Source organism: Pseudophryne corroboree, chromosome 9, assembly GCF_028390025.1.
Source record: "Pseudophryne corroboree isolate aPseCor3 chromosome 9, aPseCor3.hap2, whole genome shotgun sequence".
Taxonomy (NCBI): Eukaryota; Metazoa; Chordata; class Amphibia; order Anura; family Myobatrachidae; genus Pseudophryne; species Pseudophryne corroboree.
In genome coordinates, this window is record NC_086452.1 from 248,392,027 (window position 1) to 248,417,758 (window position 25,732).

Genomic DNA, 25,732 nt, shown 5'->3' on the forward strand with positions numbered 1-25,732 from the left:
ATGAGGCGCCTTTTGCCCGCTTGCCCTTATGGGGCCGAAAGGACTGCGCCTGATAATATGGCGTCTTCTTAGGTTGAGAAGCTACCTGGGGTAAAAATGTGAATTTTCCAGCAGTTGCCGTGGCTACCAGGTCTGATAGACCTACCCCAAATAACTCCTCCCCCTTATAAGGCAATACTTCCATGTGCCTTTTAGAATCCGCATCACCTGACCACTGCCGCGTCCATAAACCTCTTCTTGCAGAAATGGACAGCGCGCTAACTCTTGATGCCAGTCGGCAAATATCCCTCTGTGCATCACGCATATATAGAAATGCATCCTTCAAATGTTCTATAGTCAATAATATACTGTCCCTATCTAGGGTATCAATATTTTCAGTCAGGGAATCCGACCACGCCAGGCCCGCACTGCACATCCAGGCTGAGGCGATTGCTGGTCGCAGTATAACACCCGTGTGAGAGTATATACATTTTAGGATATTCTCCAGCTTTCTATCGGCAGGTTCCTTTAGGGCGGCCGTATCAGGAGAGGGTAGTGCTACCTGTTTAGACAAGCGTGTGAGCGCTTTATCCACCCTAGGGGGTGTTTCCCAACGTGCCCTATCCTCTGGCGGGAAAGGGTACGATGCCAATAACCTTTTAGGAATTATCAGTTTTTTATCGGGGGAAACCCACGCCTCATCACACACTTCATTTAATTCCTCGGATACAGGAAAAACTACAGGCAGTTTTTTCTCACCAAACATAATACCCTTTTTAGTGGTACTTGTATTATCAGATATATGCAATACATTTTTCATTGCTTCAATCATGTAACGTGTGGCCCTAGTGGAAGTCACGTTTGTCTCCTCATCATCGACACTGGAGTCAGTATCCGTGTCTGTGTCTGCCATTTGAGGTAACGGGCGTTTTAAAGCCCCTGATGGCGTTTGAGACCCCTGGACAGGCACAAGCTGAGTAGCCGGCTGTCTCATGTCGTCAACTGTCTGTCGTAAGGAGCTGACACTGTCACGCAATTCCTTCCACAAGCTCATCCACTCAGGTGTCGACTCCCTAGGTGGTGACAACTGTATAATAGGCAATTGCTCCGCCTCTATCTCATTTTCCTCCTCAAACATGTCGACACAATCGTACCGACACACCGCACACACACAGGGAATGCTCTGATAGAGGACAGGACCCCACTAGCCCTTTGGGGAGACAGAGGGAGAGTATGCCAGCACACACCAGAGCGCTATATATATATAGGAATACCACTATAAAATGTGCTTTTCCCTTTATAGCTGCTGTTAGTATAAAACTGCGCCAAATTAGTGCCCCCCTCTCTTGTTTTACCCTTTTCTGTAGTGCAGGACTGCAGGGGAGAGTCAGGGAGACATCCTTCCAGCGGAGCTGTGATGGAAAATGGCGCCCGTGTGCTGAGGAGATAGGCTCCGCCCCCTTCTCGGCGGCCTTTTCTCCCGCTTTTTAGGCGAGTTCTGGCAGGGGTTAAAATACACCCATATAGCCCTGGGGGTTATATGTGGTGTATTTATGCCAGCCAAGGTGTTTTACATTGCTGCTCAGGGCGCCCCCCCCTAGCGCCCTGCACCCTCAGTGACCGGAGTGTGAAGTGTGCCTGAGTAACAATGGCGCACAGCTGCAGTGCTGTGCGCTACCTTGTTGAAGACTGATGTCTTCTGCCGCTGATTTTTCCGGACCTTTTCTTGCTTCTGGCTCTGTAAGGGGGCCGGCGGCGCGGCTCCGGGACCGAGCTCCGAGGCAGGGCCTGTGTTCGGTCCCTCTGGAGCTAATGGTGTCCAGTAGCCTAAGAAGCCCAATCCACTCTGCACGCAGGTGAGTTCGCTTCTTCTCCCCTTAGTCCCTCGCTGCAGTGAGCCTGTTGCCAGCAGGTCTCACTGAAAATAAAAAACCTAAAACTAAACTTTTCACTAAGAAGCTCAGGAGAGCCCCTAGTGTGCACCCTTCTCGGCCGGGCACAAAAATCTAACTGAGGCTTGGAGGAGGGTCATAGGGGGAGGAGCCAGTGCACACCAGGTAGTCCTAAAGCTTTTACTTTTGTGCCCAGTCTCCTGCGGAGCCGCTATTCCCCATGGTCCTTACGGAGTTCCCAGCATCCACTAGGACGTCAGAGAAAAGATGATAGCAACCTTTTAGGGATTTTAAATTTCCTATCAGGATTAACCCACGGTTCTTCAAACAGGGTATGGGCCAAAGCACGTTTTTGCGGACAAATGGCAGGGGACTGAGACGCTGGTTTGGGTACTGAGTCTCTTTTCATAAACTCAGTTACAGATTGTCTTAAGTATTGCGTCTCTTTCTCGGGACTGCAGGACAATTTAGTAGAAATGTTGGAAATCATTCCCCTAATGGAGTGCAGCTATGCTGGCTCTGTCCTGCTAGGGACACTACACTAGTGAACCCCCTGGAGAAGAGGAACACTGTGCCTTACATGAAACACTGTTTGCCTGACATACTGTGACAGTGACAGCACACACACAGGAAAAGGTTAAATACACAAGTAACCCACAAAGAGCCCTTCCAGGGAGATACAGAGAGAGTATGAAGCCAGCACACGGAGCCCTTACCGCTGATGCCAAGATTAGCCGGATCGCAGACTAAGTACCTAGATTAGGGACTTAGTACGCTAATAAACACACACACACACAGACCACCCCCACCCCCCGCCCCCCCCCGCCTATGACCCCCTGGTACCGCTGAGGTAATCTGGAGTCTCTCTGGAGGAGCTGCGTATCCCTGTCTGTCAGCATCTGTGTCAGCTGCAGAGGGAAAATGGTGCTGGTGAGCTGCTGGATCCACTCATAGTGAAGCCCCGCCCCTGCAATGGCGCGTAGTCTTCCCACTCTTTTTTTATACTGGCTATTTGTGTCTAAGTGCATAAAATGGAGACATACTCCTTTTATGGCTTTGTTGCAAGTCTGGGTACTGTGTCCGCTGTTCAGCGTCTGTATCCTTACACAGCGGGAGACGCAGTCTGTCCCATTCAGAAGCCGTGCGTCTTCGTACCCTCATGCCGCCATAATGGCCGGCGACCCGCTAACCGAGATGCCGGCTTAGTACTCACCACTGTTCTTTCTTCTGGCTCTGTTGGGGTGGCAGTGTGCTATGGGAATGTACGCTCGCCGTGGTGGGGCTTGCGAATAGTTCCCTCAGGAGCTAGTGTTCAGTCAGTGGGGAATGGGACCATTAACCCTTCAAGGAAGTTGGGCCGTTCTCTCTCTCTCTCTCTCTCCTTCCCCCCCCCCCCCCCCCCTTCCTAAGTCCCATGAAGCAAGCAGGCTGGTGCCATACAGTCCTGCCTAAAAATAACAAACATATAAAATAAATGCAGAAAACTCTTCAGGAGCTTCCAGAGACGTGACCGACTCCTCCAGGCACATTTTCTAAACTCAGTCTGGTGGGAGGGGCATAGAAGGAGGAGGCAGCACACACTATCAAATTCTTAAAGTTGCCAAGGCTCCTAGTGGACACGTCTACACCCATGGTACTAAATGGATTCCCAGTATCCCCTAGGGTGTAAGAGAAATCAGTGTGTTGATTTGACATGGAATGACCCTTGTACTAAAGCAACCAGAGGCCCCGATTCACCTGAAAAACTCTGAATCAAATTAAGGGGGGGAATTCATGTAATTGTGATAATGCATTAAGTTAACGCATGTTAACTAAACGCACCTATCGTGCAGTAAATAAGAATTTACTTACCGATAATTCTATTTCTCGTAGTCCGTAGTGGATGCTGGGAACTCCGTAAGGACCATGGGGATTAGCAGCTCCGCAGGAGACTGGGCACAAAAGTAAAGCTTTAGGACTACCTGGTGTGCACTGGCTCCTCCCCCTATGACCCTCCTCCAAGCCTCAGTTAAGATACTGTGCCCGGACGAGCGTACACAATAAGGAAGGATTTATGAATCCCGGGTAAGACTCAAACCAGCCACACCAATCACACCGTACAACTTGTGATCTGAACCCAGTTAACAGTATGATAACAGAGGAGCCTCTGGATAGATGGCTCACAACAACAATAACCCGATTTAGGTAACAATAACTATGTACAAGTATTGCAGACAATCCGCACTTGGGATGGGCGCCCAGCATCCACTACGGACTACGAGAAATAGAATTATCGGTAAGTAAATTCTTATTTTCTCTGACGTCCTAGTGGATGCTGGGAGCTCCGTAAGGACCATGGGGATTATACTAAAGCTCCCAAACGGGCGGGAGAGTGCGGATGACTCTGCAGCACCGAATGAGAGAACTCCAGGTCCTCCTCAGCCAGGGTATCAAATTTGTAGAATTTTGCAAACGTGTTTGCCCCTGACCAAGTAGCTGCTCGGCAAAGTTGTAAAGCCGAGACCCCTCGGGCCGCCGCCCAAGATGAGCCCACCTTCCTTGTGGAAAGGGCATTTACAGATTTTGGCTGTGGCAGGCCTGCCACAGAATGTGCAAGCTGAATTGTACTACAAATCCAACGAGCAATAGTCTGCTTAGAAGCAGGAGCACCCAGCTTGTTGGGTGCATACAGGATAAACAGCGAGTCAGATTTTCTGACTCCAGCCGTCCTGGAAACATAAATTTTCAGGGCCCTGACAACGTCCAGCAACTTGGAGTCCTCCAAGTCCCTAGTAGCCGCAGGTACCACAACAGGCTGGTTCAGGTGAAACGCTGAAACCACCTTAGGGAGAAATTGTGGACGAGACCTCAATTCTACCCTGTCCGTATGAAAAATCAGGTAAGGGCTTTTATAAGATAAAGCCGCCAATTCTGACACGCGCCTGGCCGAAGCCAGGGCCAACAGCATGACCACTTTCCATGTGAGATATTTCAAATCCACAGATTTAAGCGGTTCAAACCAATGTGATTTTAGGAACCCCAAAACTACATTGAGATCCCAAGGTGCCACTGGAGGCACAAAAGGAGGCTGTATATGCAGCACCCCCTTGACAAACGTCTGAACTTCAGGAACTGAAGCCAGTTCTTTCTGGAAGAAAATCGACAGGGCCGAAATCTGAACCTTAATGGATCCTAATTTTAGGCCCATAGACACTCCTGTTTGAAGGAAATGCAGGAATCGACCCAGTTGAAATTCCTCCGTTGGGGCCTTCCTGGCCTCGCACCATGCAACATATTTTCGCCAAATGCGGTGATAATGCTTTGCGGTCACATCCTTCCTGGCTTTGATCAGGGTAGGAATGACTTCTTCCGGAATGCCTTTTTCCTTCAGGATCCGGCGTTCAACCGCCATGCCGTCAAACGCAGCCGCGGTAAGTCTTGGAACAGACAGGGCCCCTGCTGGAGCAGGTCCCTTCTTAGAGGTAGAGGCCACGGGTCCTCTGTGAGCATCTCTTGAAGTTCCGGGTACCAAGTCCTTCTTGGCCAATCCGGAGCCACGAGTATAGTTCTCACTCCTCTCCGTCTTATAATTCTCAGTACCTTGGGTATGAGAGGCAGAGGAGGGAACACATACACTGACTGGTACACCCATGGTGTTACCAGAGCGTCCACAGCTATTGCTTGAGGGTCCCTTGACCTGGCGCAATACCTGTCCAATTTTTTGTTGAGGCGGGACGCCATCATGTCCACCTTTGGTTTTTCCCAACGGTTTACAATCATGTGGAAGACTTCTGGGTGAAGTCCCCACTCTCCCGGGTGGAGGTCGTGCCTGCTGAGGAAGTCTGCTTCCCAGTTGTCCACTCCCGGAATGAACACTGCTGACAGTGCTATCACATGATTTTCCGCCCAGCGAAGAATCCTTGCAGCTTCTGCCATTGCCCTCCTGCTTTTTGTGCCGCCCTGTCTGTTCACGTGGGCGACTGCCGTGATGTTGTCCGACTGGATCAGCACCGGCAGACCTTGAAGCAGAGGTCTTGCTTGGCTTAGGGCATTGTAAATGGCCCTCAGCTCCAGGATATTTATGTGAAGTGATGTCTCCAGGCTTGACCACAAGCCCTGGAAATTTCTTCCCTGTGTGACTGCTCCCCAGCCTCGCAGGCTGGCATCCGTGGTCACCAGGACCCAGTCCTGAATGCCGAATCTGCGGCCCTCTAGAAGATGAGCACTCTGCAACCACCACAGGAGAGACACCCTTGTCTTTGGTGACAGGGTTATCCGCTGATGCATCTGAAGATGCGATCCGGACCATTTGTCCAGCAGGTCCCACTGGAAAGTTCTTGCGTGGAATCTGCCGAATGGGATTGCTTCGTAGGAAGCCACCATTTTTCCCAGGACCCTTGTGCATTGATGCACTGACACTTGGCCTGGTTTTAGGAGGTTTCTGACTAGTTCGGATAACTCCCTGGCTTTCTCCTCCGGGAGAAACACCTTTTTCTGGACTGTGTCCAGGATCATCCCTAGGAAAAGAAGACGTGTCGTCGGGATCAGCTGCGATTTTGGAATATTGAGAATCCAACCGTGCTGCCGCAACACTACTTGAGATAGTGCTACCCCGACTACCAACTGTTCCCTGGATCTTGCCCTTATCAGGAGATCGTCCAAGTACGGGATAACTAAAACTCCCTTCCTTCGAAGGAGTATCATCATTTCGGCCATTACCTTGGTAAAGACCCGGGGTGCCGTGGACAAACCAAACGGCAGCGTCTGAAACTGATAGTGACAGTTCTGTACCACAAACCTGAGGTACCCTTGGTGAGAAGGGTAAATTGGGACATGGAGGTAAGCATCCTTGATGTCCAAAGACACCATATAATCCCCTTCTTCCAAGTTCGCAATCACCGCTCTGAGTGACTCCATCTTGTATTTGAACCTGTGTATGTAAGTGTTCAAGGATTTCAGATTTAAAATAGGTCTCACCGAGCCGTCCGGCTTCGGTACCACAAACAGCGTGGAATAATACCCCTTTCCCTGTTGCAGGAGGGGTACCTTGATCATCACCTGCTGGGAATACAGCTTGTGAATGGCTTCCAATACCGCCTCCCTGTCGGAGGGAGACGTCGGTAAAGCAGACTTTAGGAAACGGCGAGGGGGAGACGTCTCGAATTCCAATTTGTACCCCTGAGATACCACCTGAAGGATCCAGGGGTCCACTTGTGAGTGAGCCCACTGCACGCTGAAATTCTTGAGACGGGCCCCCACCGTGCCTGAGTCCGCTTGTAAAGCCCCAGCGTCATGCTGAGGACTTGGCAGAAACGGGAGAGGGTTTCTGTTCCTGGGAACTGGCTGTTTGCTGCAGCCTTTTTCCTCTCCCTCTGCCACGGGGCAGAAATGAGGAGCCTTTTGCCCGCTTGCCCTTTTTGGAATCAGCATCACCTGACCACTGCCTCGTCCATAACCCTCTTCTGGCAGAAATGGACAGCGCACTTACTCTTGATGCCAGTCGGCAAATATCCCTCTGTGCATCACGCATATATAGAAATGCATCTTTCAAATGCTCTATAGTCAGTAATATACTGTCCCTATCTAGGGTATCAATATTGTCAGTCAGGGAATCCGACCAAGCCACCCCAGCACTGCACATCCAGGCTGATGCGATTGCTGGTCGCAGTATAACACCCGTGTGAGTGTATATACATTTTAGGATATTCTCCTGCTTTCTGTCAGCAGGTTCCTTAAGGGCGGCCGTATCAGGAGACGGTAGTGCCACCTGTTTAGACAAACGTGTGAGCGCTTTATCCACCCTAGGGGGTGTTTCCCAACGTGCCCTATCCTCTGGCGGGAAGGGGTATGATGCTAATAACCCTTTAGGAATTATCAGGTTTTTTTCGGGGGAAACCCACGCTTCATCACACACTTCATTTAATTCCTCAGATGCAGGAAAAACTACAGGCAGTTTTTTCTCACCAAACATAATACCCTTTTTAGTGGTACTTGTATTATCAGAAATATGTAAAACATTTTTCATAGCATCAATCATGTAACGTGTGGCCCTACTGGAAGTTACATTCGTCTCTTCATCGTCGACACTGGAGTCAGCATCCGTGTCGGCGTCTGTATCTGCCATCTGAGGTAACGGGCGTTTTAGAGCCCCTGATGGCTTTTGAGACGCCTGGACAGGCACGAGCTGAGTAGCCGGCTGTCTCATGTCATCAACAGTCTTTTGTAAAGAGCGGACACTGTCACGTAATTCCTTCCATAAGCTCAGCCACTCAGGTGTCGACTCCCTAGGGGGTGACATCTCCATTACAGGCAATTGCTCCGCCTCCACACCATTTTCCTACTCATACATGTCGATACAATCTTACCGACACACAGCACACACACAGGGAATGCTCTGATAGAGGACAGGACCCCACTAGCCCTTTGGGGAGACAGAGGGAGAGTATGCCAGCACACACCAGAGCGCTATATATATACAGGGATAACCTTATAGAAGTGTTTTTCCCCTTATAGCTGTTGTTTTATTAATACTGCGCCTAATTAGTGCCCCCCTCTCTTGTTTTACCCTTTTCTGTAGTGCAGGACTGCAGGGGAGAGTCAGGGAGACGTCCTTCCAGCGGAGCTGTGAGGGAAAATGGCGCCCGTGTGCTGAGGAGATAGGCTCCGCCCCCTTCTCGGCGGACTTTTCTCCCGCTTTTTGCTGTATTCTGGCAGGGGTTAAAATACATCCATATAGCCCCTGGGGGTTATATGTGATGTATTTTCGCCAGCCAAGGTGTTTCTATTGCTGCTCAGGGCGCCCCCCCCAGCGCCCTGCACCCTCAGTGACCGGAGTGTGAAGTGTGCCTGAGGAGCAATGGCGCACAGCTGCAGTGCTGTGCGCTACCTTGGTGAAGACTGATGTCTTCTGCCGCCGATTTTCCGGACCTCTTCTTGCTTCTCGCTCTGTAAGGGGGCCGGCGGCGCGGCTCTGGGACCGGACTCCGAGGCTGGGCCTGTGTTCGGTCCCTCTGGAGCTAATGGTGTCCAGTAGCCAAGAAGCCCAAGCTGGCTGCAAGCAGGCAGGTTCGCTTCTTCTCCCCTTAGTCCCTCAAAGCAGTGAGCCTGTTGCCAGCAGGTCTCACTGAAAATAAAAAACCTAAAACTAAACTTTTACTAAGAAACTCAAGAGAGCCTCCTAGAATGCACCCTTCTCGGCCGGGCACAAAAATCTAACTGAGGCTTGGAGGAGGGTCATAGGGGGAGGAGCCAGTGCACACCAGGTAGTCCTAAAGCTTTACTTTTGTGCCCAGTCTCCTGCGGAGCCGCTAATCCCCATGGTCCTTACGGAGTTCCCAGCATCCACTAGGACGTCAGAGAAATTCTGCTTAATCGACAATATGCACACTCACATTAATTACAAACTTAAATTAGAAAATCTCGAAAATTGGGATTTGCTCGATAATTCTTGCTTGTTTTACAGGCATTAAAGGGGAACATCAATTGTTCAAAAGTAATGGATGCCCACCAGAGCTATTCAATTGATCCCCCATTGGCGCAGCTAAACCAGTCTAAAGTCTTGGTTAGGGCACTCATGGAGTTTTCACACATTTCAGCTTGCACCTCAGGAGGCTGGGACCTAAAAGTGGTTTGCCGGCTGCATGCGTGTCCGAACAGAGAAACAACTGAATTGCTCCTTTTGGATGCCATGTAGAGGCAGCCAGGGTGAACAACATTTGGTTAAAAATGGGGAAATCTGCCTGTGCCCCAAAAAAGAAGTTAATAAAGGAAACCAGTATAGAAGTCTTTAAAAAAAAAAAAATAATAAGAATTTTGGGTTTTTAAAATGTGTCAAATGGCTGCTATATGCATTATTCTAAAAAACTATAGAAAGCATTTTTTGTGCAAAATAAATGCTATACTTTAATTAGATGTGCATAAAAATGCGTAACAGCATATATTTGGGAATTTTTAAGCCGCTTTTAAACCAATAACTCCCACCTGCAAGCCTAAAAACACCCCCATATACCTATACCATACCTTGTACCCCAATTTCTTGCATATTTTGTATTTTTTTCACCCAAAAACTAACCTGTCATTTTCCAAATAAAAATAATGAAAAACTTTTAAGTGCCTAATAAGTCGCTAAGGGGGCTGTCTCAGTGGTTCTGAACCAAGTCCCCACATTATCACTTTAAAATAAGGATTTTCCACAACTTTTCACCTGCTCAGGAGGTGGTTATAAGAAAATCCCCATTAAAATCTATAGAGAAATATTGCAGGTATGTAGTTTAGCAAATAATTGGATAGAGTGTGACGATAAAAGCCCGTTTCTCGCAGCTAATTCAATTCCTCTCAATAAAATAATGGCTAACTAGCAGATGTACACATTTCTGATAAAGGAAAGTGGCACATATTTACAGAAAAAAACCTAACCTGTAACCTCTTCCTCATGAGAGAACAGTGATGTTTTTTCAAACTAGTTATATAAATAATTCAATGAAAAATGTTGCCACCACTAATTATCATTCATGTAAGACTTACCGCAGCACGTCTGACATACACAGGATGAGAAAGATGCACATTGTTAAGCAAAAACAAGATTGAGTCAAGCGTATAGTATTCTCTTGGCTGTCCCTCCTTTCCAGTTCTACAATAAAACAAATACAAGGAGAGAAAATTAGATAGCAGGCTACAAAAATACCTTGAGGTAGTAGCCATAATCAAGGTAAAGAAGAAAGAATGTAACTTTTCTGTATTACTCATCTAGAAATGTTTTTGCCAATTTGGCACAGTCTTCTTTTTCAGTGCCACCACTATTACAGGTAACTGAAAATAAGAATTTACTCACCGGTAATTCTATTTCTCATAGTCCGTAGTGGATGCTGGGGACTCCGTAAGGACCATGGGGATTAGCGGCTCCGCAGGAGACTGGGCACAACTATAAAGAAAGCTTTTAGACTACTGGTGTGCACTGGCTCCTCCCACTAAGACCCTCCTCCAGACCTCAGTTAGGATACTGTGCCCGGAAGAGCTGACACAATTAGGAAGTATTTTGAATCCCGGGTAAGACTCATACCAGCCACACCAATCACACCGTATAACTCGTGATACCAATACCCAGTTAACAGCATGATAACAACTGAGCCTCTCAACAGATAGCTCAACAATAACCCTTTAGTTAAGCAATAACTATATACAAGTATTGCAGACAATCCGCACTTTGGATGGGCGCCCAGCATCCACTACGGACTATGAGAAATAGAATTACCGGTGAGTAAATTCTTATTTTCTCTAACGTCCTAAGTGGATGCTGGGGACTCCGTAAAGGACCATGGGGATTATACCAAAGCTCCCAAACGGGCGGGAGAGTGCGGATGACTCTGCAGCACTGAATGAGAGAACTCCAGGTCCTCCTCAGTCAGGGTATCAAATTTGTAGAATTTTGCAAACGTGATTGCCCCTGACCAAGTCGCAGCTCTGCAAAGTTGAAGAGCCGAGACCCCTCGGGCAGCCGCCCAAGAAGAGCCCACTTTCCTCGTGGAATGGGCTTTCACTGATTTAGGATGCGGCAGTCCAGCCGCAGAATGTGCAAGCTGAATCGTACTACAGATCCAGCGAGCAATAGTCTGCTTAGAAGCAGGTGCACCCAACTTGTTGGGCGCATACAGGATAAATAGCGAGTCAGTCTTCCTGACTCCAGCTGTCCTGGAAACATAAATTTTTAGGGCCCTGACTACATCCAACAACTTGGAAGCCTCCAAGTCATTTGTAGCCGCAGGCACCACGATAGGTTGGTTCAGATGAAAAGCTGATACCACTTTGGGGAGAAACTGGGGACGAGTCCTCAATTCTGCCCTATCCATATGGAAAATCAGATAAGGGCTTTTACATGACAAAGCCGCCAATTCTGAAACACGCCTGGCCGAAGCCAAGACCAACAACATGACCACTTTCCATGTGAGATATTTCAAATCCACGGTTTTCAGTGGCTCAAACCAATGTGACTTTAGGAAATCCAACACCACGTTGAGATCCCAAGGTGCCACTGGAGGCACAAAAGGGGGCTGAATATGCAGTACTCCCTTAACAAAAGTTTGAACTTCAGGTAGTGAAGCCAATTCTCTCTGGAAGAAAATCGATAGAGCCGAAATCTGGACCTTAATGGAACCCAATTTAAGGCCCATAGTCACCCCTGACTGTAGTTAGTGCAGGAACCGGCCCAGCTGAAATTCTTCCGTTGGAGCCTTCCTGGCCTCACACCACGCAACATATTTACGCCATATGCGGTGATAATGGTTTGCGGTTACTTCTTTCCTAGCTTTTATCAGCGTAGGAATGACTTCCTCCGGAATGCCCTTTTCCTTCAGGATCCGGTGTTCAACCGCCATGCCGTCAAACGCAGCCGCGGTAAGTCTTGGAACAGACAGGGCCCCTGCTGCAGCAGGTCTTGTCTGAGCGGTAGAGGCCATGGGCCCTCTGACATCATTTCATGAAGTTCCGGATACCAAGCTCTTCTTGGCCAATCCGGAACAATGAGTATAGTTCTTACTCCTCTTCTCCTTATTATCCTCAGTACCTTTGGTATGAGAGGAAGAGGAGGAACACATAAACCGATCGGTACACCCACGGTGTTACCAGAGCGTCCACAGCTATCACCTGCGGGTCTCTCGACCTGGCGCAATCCTTTTCTAGCTTTTTGTTTAGGCGGGACGCCATCATGTCCACCTGTGGTTTTTCCCACTGGTTTACAATCATTTGAAAGACTTCTGGATGAAGTCCCCACTCTCCCGGGTGGAGGTCGTGCCTGCTGAGGAAGTCTGCTTCCCAGTTGTCCACTCCCGGAATGAACACTGCTGACAGTGCTAACACGTGATTTTCCGCCCATCGGAGAATCCTTGTGGCTTCTGCCATCGCCGTCCTGCTTCTCGTGCCGCCCTGACGATTTACATGGGCGACCGCCGTGATGTTGTCTGACTGGATCAGTACCGGCTGGTTTTGAAGCAGGGGTTTTGCCTGACTTAGGGCATTGTAAATGGCCCTTAGTTCCAGAATATTTATGTGCAGGGAAGTCTCCTGACTTGACCATAGTCCTTGGAAGTTTCTTCCCTGTGTGACTGCTCCCCAGCCTCGAAGGCTGGCATCCGTGGTCACCAGGACCCAGTCCTGTATGCCGAATCTGCGGCCCTCTTGAAGATGAGCACTCTGCAGGCACCACAGCAGAGACACCCTTGTCCTCGGAGACAGGGTTATCAGACGATGCATCTGAAGATGCGATCCGGACCACTTGTCCAACAGGTCCCACTGAAAGGTTCTTGCATGAAACCTGCCGAATGGAATCGCTTCGTAGGAAGCTACCATTTTTCCCAGGATCCGCGTGCAATGATGCACCGACACCTGTTTTGGTTTTAGGAGGCCTCTGACCAGAGATGACAGCTCCTTGGCCTTTTCCTCCGGGAGAAACACTTTCCTCTGTTCTGTGTCCAGAACCATCCCTAGGAACAGCAGGCGTGTCGTAGGGACCAGCTGTGACTTTGGAATGTTTAGAATCCAGCCGTGCTGTTGTAGCACTTCCCGAGATAGTGCTACCCCTACCAACAACTGCTCTCTGGACCTCGCCTTTATCAGGAGATCGTCCAAGTACAGGATAATTAAAACTCCCTTCCTTCGAAGGAGTATCATCATTTCCGCCATTACCTTGGTAAAGACCCTCGGAGCCGTGGAGAGACCGAACGGCAACGTCTGGAATTGGTAATGACAATCCTGTACCACAAACCTGAGGTACTCCTGGTGAGGATGGTAAATGGGGACATGTAGGTAAGCATCCTTGATGTCCAGCGATACCATGTAATCTCCCTCGTCCAGGCTTGCAATAACCGCCCTGAGCGATTCCATCTTGAACTTGAATTTTTTTATATATGTGTTCAAGGATTTCAAATTTAAAATGGGTCTCACCGAACCGTCCGGTTTCGGTACCACAAACATTGTGGAATAGTAACCCCTTCCTTGTTGAAGTAGGGGCACCTTTACTATCACTTGTTGTGAATACAGCTTTTGAATTGCCTGTAACACTGCCTCCCTGCCTGAGGGAGTGGTTGGCAAGGCAGATTTGAGGAAACGGCGGGGGGGAGACGTCTCGAATTCCAGTTTGTACCCCTGAGATACTATTTGAAGGATACAGGGATCCACCCGTGAGCGAGCCCACTGATTGCTGAAATTTTTGAGACGGACCCCCACCGTACCTGGCTCCGCCTGTGGAGCTCCAGCGTCATGCTGTGGACTTAGAGGAAGCGGGGGAGGACTTTTGCTCCTGGGAACTGGCTGTATGCTGCAGCTTTTTCCCTCTACCTCTGCCTCTGGGCAGAAAGGACGCGCCTTTAGCCCGCTTGCCCCTATTGGGCCGAAAGGACTGTACCTGATAATACGGTGCTTTGTTTGGTTGTGAGGGAACATGGGGCAAAAATGTAGACTTCCCAGCTGTTGCTGTGGAAACGAGGTCCGAGAGACCATCCCCGAACAATTCCTCACCCTTATAAGGCAGAACTTCCATGTGTCGTTTGGAATCTGCATCACCTGTCCACTGCAGAGTCCATAACCCTCTCCTGGCAGAAATGGACATTGCACTAATTTTGGATGCCAGCCGGCAAATATCCCTCTGTGCATCCCTCATGTATAAAAGTGCGTCTTTTATATGCTCTACGTTTAGCAAAATAGTGTCCCTGTCTAGGGTATCTATATTTTCTGACAGGGAATCTGACCACGCAGCAGCAGCACTGCACATCCAGGTTGAAGCTATAGCCGGTCTCAGTATAACACCTGTGTGTGTATATATAGATTTCAGGATAGCCTCCTGCTTTCTATCAGCAGATTCCTTCAGGGCGGCCGTATCCGGAGACGGTAGTGCCACCTTCTTTGACAAGCGTGTGAGCGCTTCATCCACCCTAGGGGATGTTTCCCAGCGTGACCTATCCTCTGGCGGGAAAGGGTACGCCATTAGTAACCTCTTAGAAATTACCAGCTTTTTATCAGGGGAAGCCCACGCTTCTTCACACACTTCATTTAACTCTTCAGATGGAGGAAAAGCTACTGGTCGTTTTTTCTCTCCAAACATTATACCCTTTTTTGTGGTACCTGGGGTAACATCAGAAATGTGCAACACATTTTTCATTGCCTCAATCATGTAACGTGTGGCCCTACTGGAAGTTACATTAGTCTCTTCGTCGTCGACACTGGAGTCAGTATCCGTGTCGACATCTGTGTCATCCATCTGAGGTAGCGGGCGTTTTAGAGCCCCTGATGGTTTTTGAGACGCCTGGGCAGGCACAGGCTGAGAAGCCGGCTGTCCCACATTTGGTATGTCGTCAAACCTTTTATGTAAGGAGTCGACACTATCATGTAATTCCTTCCACAGCACCATCCACTCAGGTGTCGACCCCGCAGGGGGTGACATCACATTTACAGGCATCTGCTCCGCCTCCACATAAGCCTCCTCATCAAACATGTCGACACAGCCGTACCGACACACCGCAAACACACAGGGAATGCTCTGACAGAGGACAGGACCCCACAAAGCCCTTTGGGGAGACAGAGAGAGAGTATGCCAGCACACACCAGAGCGCTATATAACACTGGGATCCCACTATCAATGAGTGTTTTCCCTATAGCTGCATATATATATATATATATATATATATATATATATATATATATATATATATCTATATCACAATGTACGGAGAGCACTCCAAGTAAAGAGATAAACAGTCCCGGTGCCAGCGCTAGGTATTTCTTGCCGAAATCCAATATAAGCGTAAGGGTAATCCGCAGCACACGGTAATAAATGCAAACGAGAGCTGGCAGAATAACTGCAACGTTTAGATATTTATTATATCGTCTTCAGGCACAACAACAATACAAACATACAACTGACCTTATATCCCGTCTCACCCACATGGCAGGGATCGCGTCCGGAAACAGGGGGACGACGCACAAAAGTGACGTCATCACCACCCGTCCGTTACTATGAATCCCGGCCAAACAATAACATTAAAAACAAGATAAAATCGGTTGATGGTTACAGACAGAAACATTCTATGGGAGTATAATAAGTAACAGAACATAAATGAGATATACATCATGGCATATAACAAAATCCAAGGAGCATTTTAAATACACGCAGAAATGCCTGAAAACTCATTCAAACCCTTGGGAGATAAAGTTTGTAAACGGTGAATCCACCGCGCCTCACATTTCAACAATTTAGAGGCACGATCGCCCCGTCTTAAATCTATTGGTATATGATCAATGATCATGTACCGTAATGTAGCCAAACTGTGCCCCGCCTGCATGAAATGACGGGCCACTGGTTGGTCGCTATGGTTAGTGGTAATAGCTTGTCTAATCGCATATCTATGGGTAGCCATACGTTCACGTAGGGTGCGCTCAGTTTTCCCTACATAACTGAGTCCGGTAGGGCATGTGATAAGGTACACAATAAAACGTGTAGTGCAAGATAACCGGTGTCTGATATAAAATTTCTTGCCGCTGTATGGATGACAGAAACTGTCGCCAACAACAAGGGAGCGACAGGTAGTACAATCCAGGCAGCGGAAGCACCCATTCTTGCGTTTAAGGAAACCTCTAGTAATAGGTTGTTGCTGTAAATCAGTAACATCAGTGCGCATAACTATATCTCTAATATTGCGGCCACGAGTGTAGCAATTCATCACTCGCATCTGTGTAAGATTTAATGCTCCATCAGATTGAACAATGGGCCACAATTTCTTACTGATCTGGCTAATAGACCCACTAGCAGGATTGAAGTGATTGACCCATGGCATAACACAATTAGTAGGTCCCTTCCTGTTACATTGTAACAGCGTTGAGCGAGGAATGCGTAACGCTTTCTCTTTAGCTTTATTAAGTTGACACAAATCATAGCCTCTTTGCAAAAAATTCACAATTTGCTTATCAATGTTGGCTATGGCTGTTTCTTTATTGCTGCATATACGGCAGGCACGGATAAACTGAGAGAAAGGAAGACCATACTTAAGAGGTTTGGGATGGAAGCTACCAGCGTGAAGAATAGAATTTCTATCACTGGGTTTCTGGTAAAGTGAAGTAACAAGTTCAGTACCCTGGATCGTGATCTGCACATCCAAGTAATGTATACTGGAATCATCAGCGTTATAAGTAAATTTGATGGGACTGCTAGATTCATTATGTGTAGAAATAAAACTATCAAACTCAGATCTAGAGCCACTCCATATGATGAACAAATCATCTATATAACGACTGTAGTGAAAAATATTTTTTGAGACATCAGGGTTAGAGAAAAAAATATCACGTTCCATCTCAAACATATAGGCATTAGCGTAGGATGGGGCCACATTCGATCCCATCGCTACGCCAGATGTCTGAAGAAAAAATCTACCGTCAAAAATAAAGTAATTCTGAGTAAGAATAATTCTGAGCAAATCACAAACCAATTCAATATCAGGGCCTTTATAAGCAGGATGTAATTGTATCAAGTTGCGTACAGCTCGAATGCCAGCATCATTGGGAATTGCTGTGTATAGACTAGAGATGTCGACACTGCACAATAGACACCCTGGGGGAACGTGTAGCTTACTTAATCTGTTTAAAAGAGAGGTAGTGTCAAGTAGGTAAAATGGATGGTCAACTATGCAGGGCTGAAGTAGAGAGTCTATATAGACAGCACAATTTTGAAACAAAGAGCCCCTGGCCGAAATAATAGGCCTGCCTGGAGGTGAGAACAAATCTTTATGTACCTTAGGTAAGGTGTAAAGAAGCGGTACTGTGGGGTGTTTAGGTACTAAAGCATCAGCCAAAGATTGAGGTATTTTCCCCTCCTGGACTACATTGGCAAGGTAAAGATTAAGTTGTCTCATAAATAAGTCGGTTGGATCAGAGTCTAGCAATCTATAGACAGACCTATCACCTAGCTGTCTTTCAATCTCCGCTTTGTATGTCGACAGATCCTGAATCACTATCGCCCCACCTTTGTTGGCAGGGCGAATAATGATATCAGTATATGTGGACAGGTCACGTAATGCCTGCGTCTCGGAGGCAGATAAATGATTCTGAAATTTACGGTTACTATTAACAACTTCATTATTGCCCTGCTGATCTAACATGCGAGAAAACGTTTTGATGGATGCATTATTTGTAAACGGCTCAAAGCTTGATTTAGGTAATAATTTCCGTAATTGAGGGGGAATCATGGTTTCAGTTTGTGCAAACATTTCTTTATTTTTGCTACCCTTAAAGTGCTCATGCAAACGTAATTGCCTATTCAGCCTGTACTTCTCCACCTCCCAACTAAAGCTATCAAATTTACATACAGGTACAAACGACAAGCCCCGATTCAGAACTCTAGATTCAGCACAGGACAATGAACGTGAAGAAAGATTAATTATGATCTCTTGGGAAGAGGAGGTCTGCCGACTCTTCCGCGTCCTCGTCCTCTTACCAATTCTGCGCGTGGACCGCCTTTTGGTTCCCGCAGTTGACGGCGGGTGCGAACCCCTAAAGGGGCAAGAGAGGGATCAAAGCTGCCAAATTCATCAGTATAGTCCGAGTCACTAGTAGTAAACCGGTCTTGTTCATAAGGACGTCTATTGCGGCGGCTATACAGATGTTGTACTCGTGGATTCTCAGTGCGGTTGCTGCCGATCCATGAATAAACACGGTTTTGTTCATAGTCGGCAATGACTTTAGATAGTTTCTGTTTTTTGAAGCGCACTAGATCACGTTTGTAGGTGGCAATTTGTTTATTAAGTTTATCAAGCCAGTCAGATGTTTTATCCTCTACAAATGCTGGTTTATGCAGAGTTTCAAATGTCACCAATTTCTCACGGGTGGCAGCCAATTCCCTCCCCGACTCCTCTATGACCAATAGCATGAGGTCATAGCTGCATTTATTCAATACTGCAATCCAACGTTTGCAGAAGGTACTATTATATCTACCAATCGTAGGGCAATTCCTGACCCGGACTACACGGGGGATGCGTTTCTCCTTGTAGTAGTCACTCAATGTGACACCATGATAGTAAAAGTAAAACTTAATAAACAAATTGCCACCTACAAACGTGATCCAGTGCGCTTCAAAAAACAGAAACTATCTAAAGTCATTGCCGACTATGAACAAAACCGTGTTTATTCATGGATCGGCAGCAACCGCACTGAGAATCCACGAGTACAACATCTGTATAGCCGCCGCAATAGACGTCCTTATGAACAAGACCGGTTTACTACTAGTGACTCGGACTATACTGATGAATTTGGCAGCTTTGATCCCTCTCTTGCCCCTTTAGGGGTTCGCACCCGCCGTCAACTGCGGGAACCAAAAGGCGGTCCACGCGCAGAATTGGTAAGAGGACGAGGACGCGGAAGAGTCGGCAGACCTCCTCTTCCCAAGAGATCATAATTAATCTTTCATCACGTTCATTGTCCTGTGCTGAATCTAGAGTTCTGAATCGGGGCTTGTCGTTTGTACCTGTATGTAAATTTGATAGCTTTAGTTGGGAGGTGGAGAAGTACAGGCTGAATAGGCAATTACGTTTGCATGAGCACTTTAAGGGTAGCAAAAATAAAGAAATGTTTGCACAAACTGAAACCATGATTCCCCCTCAATTACGGAAATTATTACCTAAATCAAGCTTTGAGCCGTTTACAAATAATGCATCCATCAAAACGTTTTCTCGCATGTTAGATCAGCAGGGCAATAATGAAGTTGTTAATAGTAACCGTAAATTTCAGAATCATTTATCTGCCTCCGAGACGCAGGCATTACGTGACCTGTCCACATATACTGATATCATTATTCGCCCTGCCAACAAAGGTGGGGCGATAGTGATTCAGGATCTGTCGACATACAAAGCGGAGATTGAAAGACAGCTAGGTGATAGGTCTGTCTATAGATTGCTAGACTCTGATCCAACCGACTTATTTATGAGACAACTTAATCTTTACCTTGCCAATGTAGTCCAGGAGGGGAAAATACCTCAATCTTTGGCTGATGCTTTAGTACCTAAACACCCCACAGTACCGCTTCTTTACACCTTACCTAAGGTACATAAAGATTTGTTCTCACCTCCAGGCAGGCCTATTATTTCGGCCAGGGGCTCTTTGTTTCAAAATTGTGCTGTCTATATAGACTCTCTACTTCAGCCCTGCATAGTTGACCATCCATTTTACCTACTTGACACTACCTCTCTTTTAAACAGATTAAGTAAGCTACACGTTCCCCCAGGGTGTCTATTGTGCAGTGTCGACATCTCTAGTCTATACACAGCAATTCCCAATGATGCTGGCATTCGAGCTGTACGCAACTTGATACAATTACATCCTGCTTATAAAGGCCCTGATATTGAATTGGTTTGTGATTTGCTCAGAATTATTCTTACTCAGAATTACTTTATTTTTGACGGTAGATTTTTTCTTCAGACATCTGGCGTAGCGATGGGATCGAATGTGGCCCCATCCTACGCTAATGCCTATATGTTTGAGATGGAACGTGATATTTTTTTCTCTAACCCTGATGTCTCAAAAAATATTTTTCACTACAGTCGTTATATAGATGATTTGTTCATCATATGGAGTGGCTCTAGATCTGAGTTTGATAGTTTTATTTCTACACATAATGAATCTAGCAGTCCCATCAAATTTACTTATAACGCTGATGATTCCAGTATACATTACTTGGATGTGCAGATCACGATCCAGGGTACTGAACTTGTTACTTCACTTTACCAGAAACCCAGTGATAGAAATTCTATTCTTCACGCTGGTAGCTTCCATCCCAAACCTCTTAAGTATGGTCTTCCTTTCTCTCAGTTTATCCGTGCCTGCCGTATATGCAGCAATAAAGAAACAGCCATAGCCAACATTGATAAGCAAATTGTGAATTTTTTGCAAAGAGGCTATGATTTGTGTCAACTTAATAAAGCTAAAGAGAAAGCGTTACGCATTCCTCGCTCAACGCTGTTACAATGTAACAGGAAGGGACCTACTAATTGTGTTATGCCATGGGTCAATCACTTCAATCCTGCTAGTGGGTCTATTAGCCAGATCAGTAAGAAATTGTGGCCCATTGTTCAATCTGATGGAGCATTAAATCTTACACAGATGCGAGTGATGAATTGCTACACTCGTGGCCGCAATATTAGAGATATAGTTATGCGCACTGATGTTACTGATTTACAGCAACAACCTATTACTAGAGGTTTCCTTAAACGCAAGAATGGGTGCTTCCGCTGCCTGGATTGTACTACCTGTCGCTCCCTTGTTGTTGGCGACAGTTTCTGTCATCCATACAGCGGCAAGAAATTTTATATCAGACACCGGTTATCTTGCACTACACGTTTTATTGTGTACCTTATCACATGCCCTACCGGACTCAGTTATGTAGGGAAAACTGAGCGCACCCTACGTGAACGTATGGCTACCCATAGATATGCGATTAGACAAGCTATTACCACTAACCATAGCGACCAACCAGTGGCCCGTCATTTCATGCAGGCGGGGCACAGTTTGGCTACATTACGGTACATGATCATTGATCATATACCAATAGATTTAAGACGGGGCGATCGTGCCTCTAAATTGTTGAAATGTGAGGCGCGGTGGATTCACCGTTTACAAACTTTATCTCCCAAGGGTTTGAATGAGTTTTCAGGCATTTCTGCGTGTATTTAAAAATAAGAATTTACTTACCGATAATTCTATTTCTCGGAGTCCGTAGTGGATGCTGGGGTTCCTGAAAGGACCATGGGGAATAGCGGCTCCGCAGGAGACAGGGCACAAAAAGTAAAGCTTTAGGATCAGGTGGTGTGCACTGGCTCCTCCCCCTATGACCCTCCTCCAAGCCTCAGTTAGGATACTGTGCCCGGACGAGCGTACACAATAAGGAAGGATTTTGAATCCCGGGTAAGACTCATACCAGCCACACCAATCACACTGTACAACCTGTGATCTGAACCCAGTTAACAGTATGATAACAGCGGAGCCTCTGAAAAGATGGCTCACAACAATAATAACCCGATTTTTGTAACTATGTACAAGTATTGCAGATAATCCGCACTTGGGATGGGCGCCCAGCATCCACTACGGACTCCGAGAAATAGAATTATCGGTAAGTAAATTCTTATTTTCTCTATCGTCCTAGTGGATGCTGGGGTTCCTGAAAGGACCATGGGGATAATACCAAAGCTCCCAAACGGGCGGGAGAGTGCGGATGACTCTGCAGCACCGAATGAGAGAACTCCAGGTCCTCCTTAGCCAGGGTATCAAATTTGTAGGATTTTACCAACGTGTTTGCCCCTGACTAAATAGCCGCTCGGCAAAGTTGTAAAGCCGAGACCCCTCGGGCAGCCGCCCAAGATAAGCCCACCTTCCTTGTGGAATGGGCATTTACATATTTTGGCTGTGGCAGGCCTGCCACAGAATGTGCAAGCTGAATTGTATTACACATCCAACTAGCAATAGTCTGCTTAGAAGCAAGAGCACCCAGTTTGTTGGGTGCATACAGGATAACAGCAAGTCAGTTTTCCTGACTCCAGCCGTCCTGGAACCTATATTTACAGGGCCCTGACAACATCTAGCAACCTGGAGTCCTCCAAGTCCCTAGTAGGCGCAAGGCACCAAAATAAGCTGGTTCAGGTGAAACACTGACACCACCTTAGGGAGAGAACTGGGGACGAGTCCGCAGCTCTGCCCTGTCCAAATGGACAACCAGATATGGGCTTTTTTGAGAAAAAAACCACCAATTTGACACTCGCCTGGTCCAGGCCAGGGCCAAGAGCATGGTCACTTTTCATGTGAGATGCTTCAAATCCACAGATTTGACTGGTTTTAAACCAATGTGATTTGAGGAATCCCAGAACTACGTTGAGATCCCACAGTGCCACTGGAGGCACAAAAGGGGGTTGTATATGCAATACTCCCTTGACAAACTTCTGGACTTCAGGAACTGAAGCCACTTCTTTCTGGAAGAAAATCGACAGGGCCGAAATTTGAACCTTATGGACCCCAATTTGAGGCCCATAGACACTCCTGTTTGCAGGAAATGCAGGAATCGACCGAGTTGAAATTTCTTCGTGGGGCCTTTCTGGCCTCACACCACGCAACATATTTTTGCCACATGTGGTGATAATGTTGTGCGGTCACCTCCTTTCTGGCTTTGACCAGGGTAGGAATGACCTCTTCCGGAATGCCTTTTTCCCTTAGGATCCGGCGTTCCACCGCCATGCCGTCAAACGCAGCTGCGGTAAGTCTTGGAACAGACATGGTACTTGCTGAAACAAGTCCCTTCTTAGCGGCAGAGGCCATAAGTCCTCTGTGAGCATCTCTTGAAGTTCCGGGTACCAAGTCCTTCTTGGCCAATCCGGAGCCATGAGTATAGTTCTTACTCCTCTACGTCTTATAAGTCTCAGTACCTTAGGTATGAGAAGCAGAGGATGGAACACATACACCGACTGGTACATCCATGGTGTTACCAGAACGTCCACAGCTATTGCCTGAGGGTCCCTTAACCTGGCGCAATACCTGTCCCGTTTTTTGTTCAGACGGGACGCCATCATGTCCACCTTTGGTATTTCCCAACGGTTTACAATCATGTGGAAAACTTCCCGATGAAGTTTCCACTCTGCCGGGTGGAGGTCGTGCCTGCTGAGGAAGTCTGCTTCCCAGTTTCCATTCCCGGAATGAAACACTGCTGACAGTGCTATCACATGATTTTCCGCCCAGCGAAAAGTCCTTGCAGTTTTTGCCATTGCCCTCCTGCTTCTTGTGCCGCCCTGTCTATTTACGTGGGCGACTGCCGTGATGTTTTTCCCACTGGATCAATACCGGCTGACCTTGAAGCAGAGGTCTTGCTAAGCTTAGAGTATTATAAATTTACCCTTAGCTCCAGTATATTTATGTGGAGAAAAGTCTCCAGACTTGATCACACTCCCTGGAAATTTTTTCCTTGTGTGACTGCTCCCCAGCCTCTCGGGCTGGCCTCCGTGGTCACCAGCATCCAATCCTGAATGCCGAATCTGCGGCCCTCTAGAAGATGAGCACTCTGTAACCACCACAGGAGAGACACCCTTGTCCTTGGATATAGGGTTATCCGCTGATGCATCTGAAGATGCGATCCGGACCATTTGTCCAGCAGATCCCACTGAAAAATTCTTGCGTGAAATCTGCCGAATGGAATTGCTTCGTAGGAAGTCACCATCTTTACCAGGACCCTTGTGCAATGATGCACTGATTTTAGGAGGTTCCTGACTAGCTCGGATAACTCTCCCTGGCTTTCTCTTCCGGGAGAAACACCTTTTTCTGGACTGTGTCCAGAATCATCCCTAGGCACAGCAGACTTGTCGTCGGGATCAGCTGCGATTTTGGAATATTTAGAATCCACCCGTGCTGTTGTAGCAGTATCCGAGATAGTGCTACTCCGACCTCCAACTGTTCCCTGGACTTTGCCCTTATCAGGAGATCGTCCAAGTAAGGGATAATTAAGACGCCTTTTCTTCGAAGAAGAATCATCATTTCGGCCATTACCTTGGTAAAGACCCGGGGTGCCGTGGACAATCCAAACGGCAGCGTCTGAAACTGATAGTGACAGTTCTGTACCACGAACCTGAGGTACCCTTAGTGAGAAGGGCAAATTTTGGACATGGAGGTAAGCATCCCTGATGTCTCGGGACACTATATAGTCCCCTTCTTCCTGGTTCGTTATCACTGCTCTGAGTGACTCCATCTTGATTTGAACCTTTGTAAGTGTTCAAATTTTTTTAGATTTAGAATAGGTCTCACCTAGCCTTCTGGCTTCAGTACCACAATATAATGTGGAATAATACCCCTTTTCTTGTTGTAGGAGGGGTAATTTGATTATCACCTGCTGGGAATACAGCTTGTGAATTGTTTCCCATACTGCCTCCTTGTCGGAGGGAGACCTTGGTAAACCAGACTTCAGGAGCCTGCGAAGGGGAAACGTCTCGACATTCCAATCTGTACCCCTGGGATACTACATGTAGGATCCAGGGGTCCTGTACGGTCCCAGCGTCATGCTGAGAGCTTGGCAGAAGCGGTGGAACGCTTCTGTTCCTGGGAATGGGCTGCCTGCTGCAGTCTTCTTCCCTTTCCTCTATCCCTGGGCAGATATGACTCTTATAGGGACGAAAGGACTGAGGCTGAAAATACGGTGTCTTTTTCTGCAGAGATGTGACTTAGGGTAAAAACGGTGGATTTTCCAGCAGTTGCCGTGGCCACCAGGTCCGATGGACCGACCCCAAATAACTCCTCTTCCTTTATACGGCAATACACCTTTGTGCCGTTTGGAATCTGCATCACCTGACCACTGTCGTGTCCATAAACATCTTCTGGCAGATATGGACATCGCACTTACTCTTGATGCCAGAGTGCAAATATCCCTCTGTGCATCTCGCATATATAGAAAATGCATCCTTTAAATGCTCTATAGTCAATAAAATACTGTCCCTGTCAAGGGTATCAATATTTTTAGTCAGGGAATCCGACCAAGCCACCCCAGCTCTGCACATCCAGGCTGAGGCGATCGCTGGTCGCAGTATAACACCAGTATGTGTGTATATACTTTTTATGATATTTTCCAGCCTCCTGTCAGCTGGCTCCTTGAGGACGGCCCTATCTATAGACGGTACCGCCACTTGTTTTGATAAGCGTGTGAGCGCCTTATCCACCCTAAGGGGTGTTTCCCAACGCGCCCTAACTTCTGGCGGGAAAGGGTATACCGCCCATAATTTTCTATCGGGGGGAACCCACGCATCATCACACACTTCATTTAATTTATCTGATTCAGGAAAAACTACGGTAGTTTTTTCACATCCCACATAATACCCTCTTTTGTGGTACTT

At 47.2% G+C, this 25,732-nt stretch overlaps 1 protein-coding gene across 1 annotated transcript in view; it reads right to left on the bottom strand.

Moving 5' to 3' along the window:
- CDC73 (cell division cycle 73) overlaps positions 1–25,732 on the bottom strand; it is a 418,707-nt gene that overhangs the window by 371,549 nt on the left and 21,426 nt on the right. Inside the window, exon 2 of the mRNA XM_063940193.1 lies at positions 10,374–10,479. Within this exon, the coding sequence (XP_063796263.1) occupies positions 10,374–10,479 (106 nt within the window). The remainder of the gene's footprint in view (positions 1–10,373; positions 10,480–25,732) is intronic.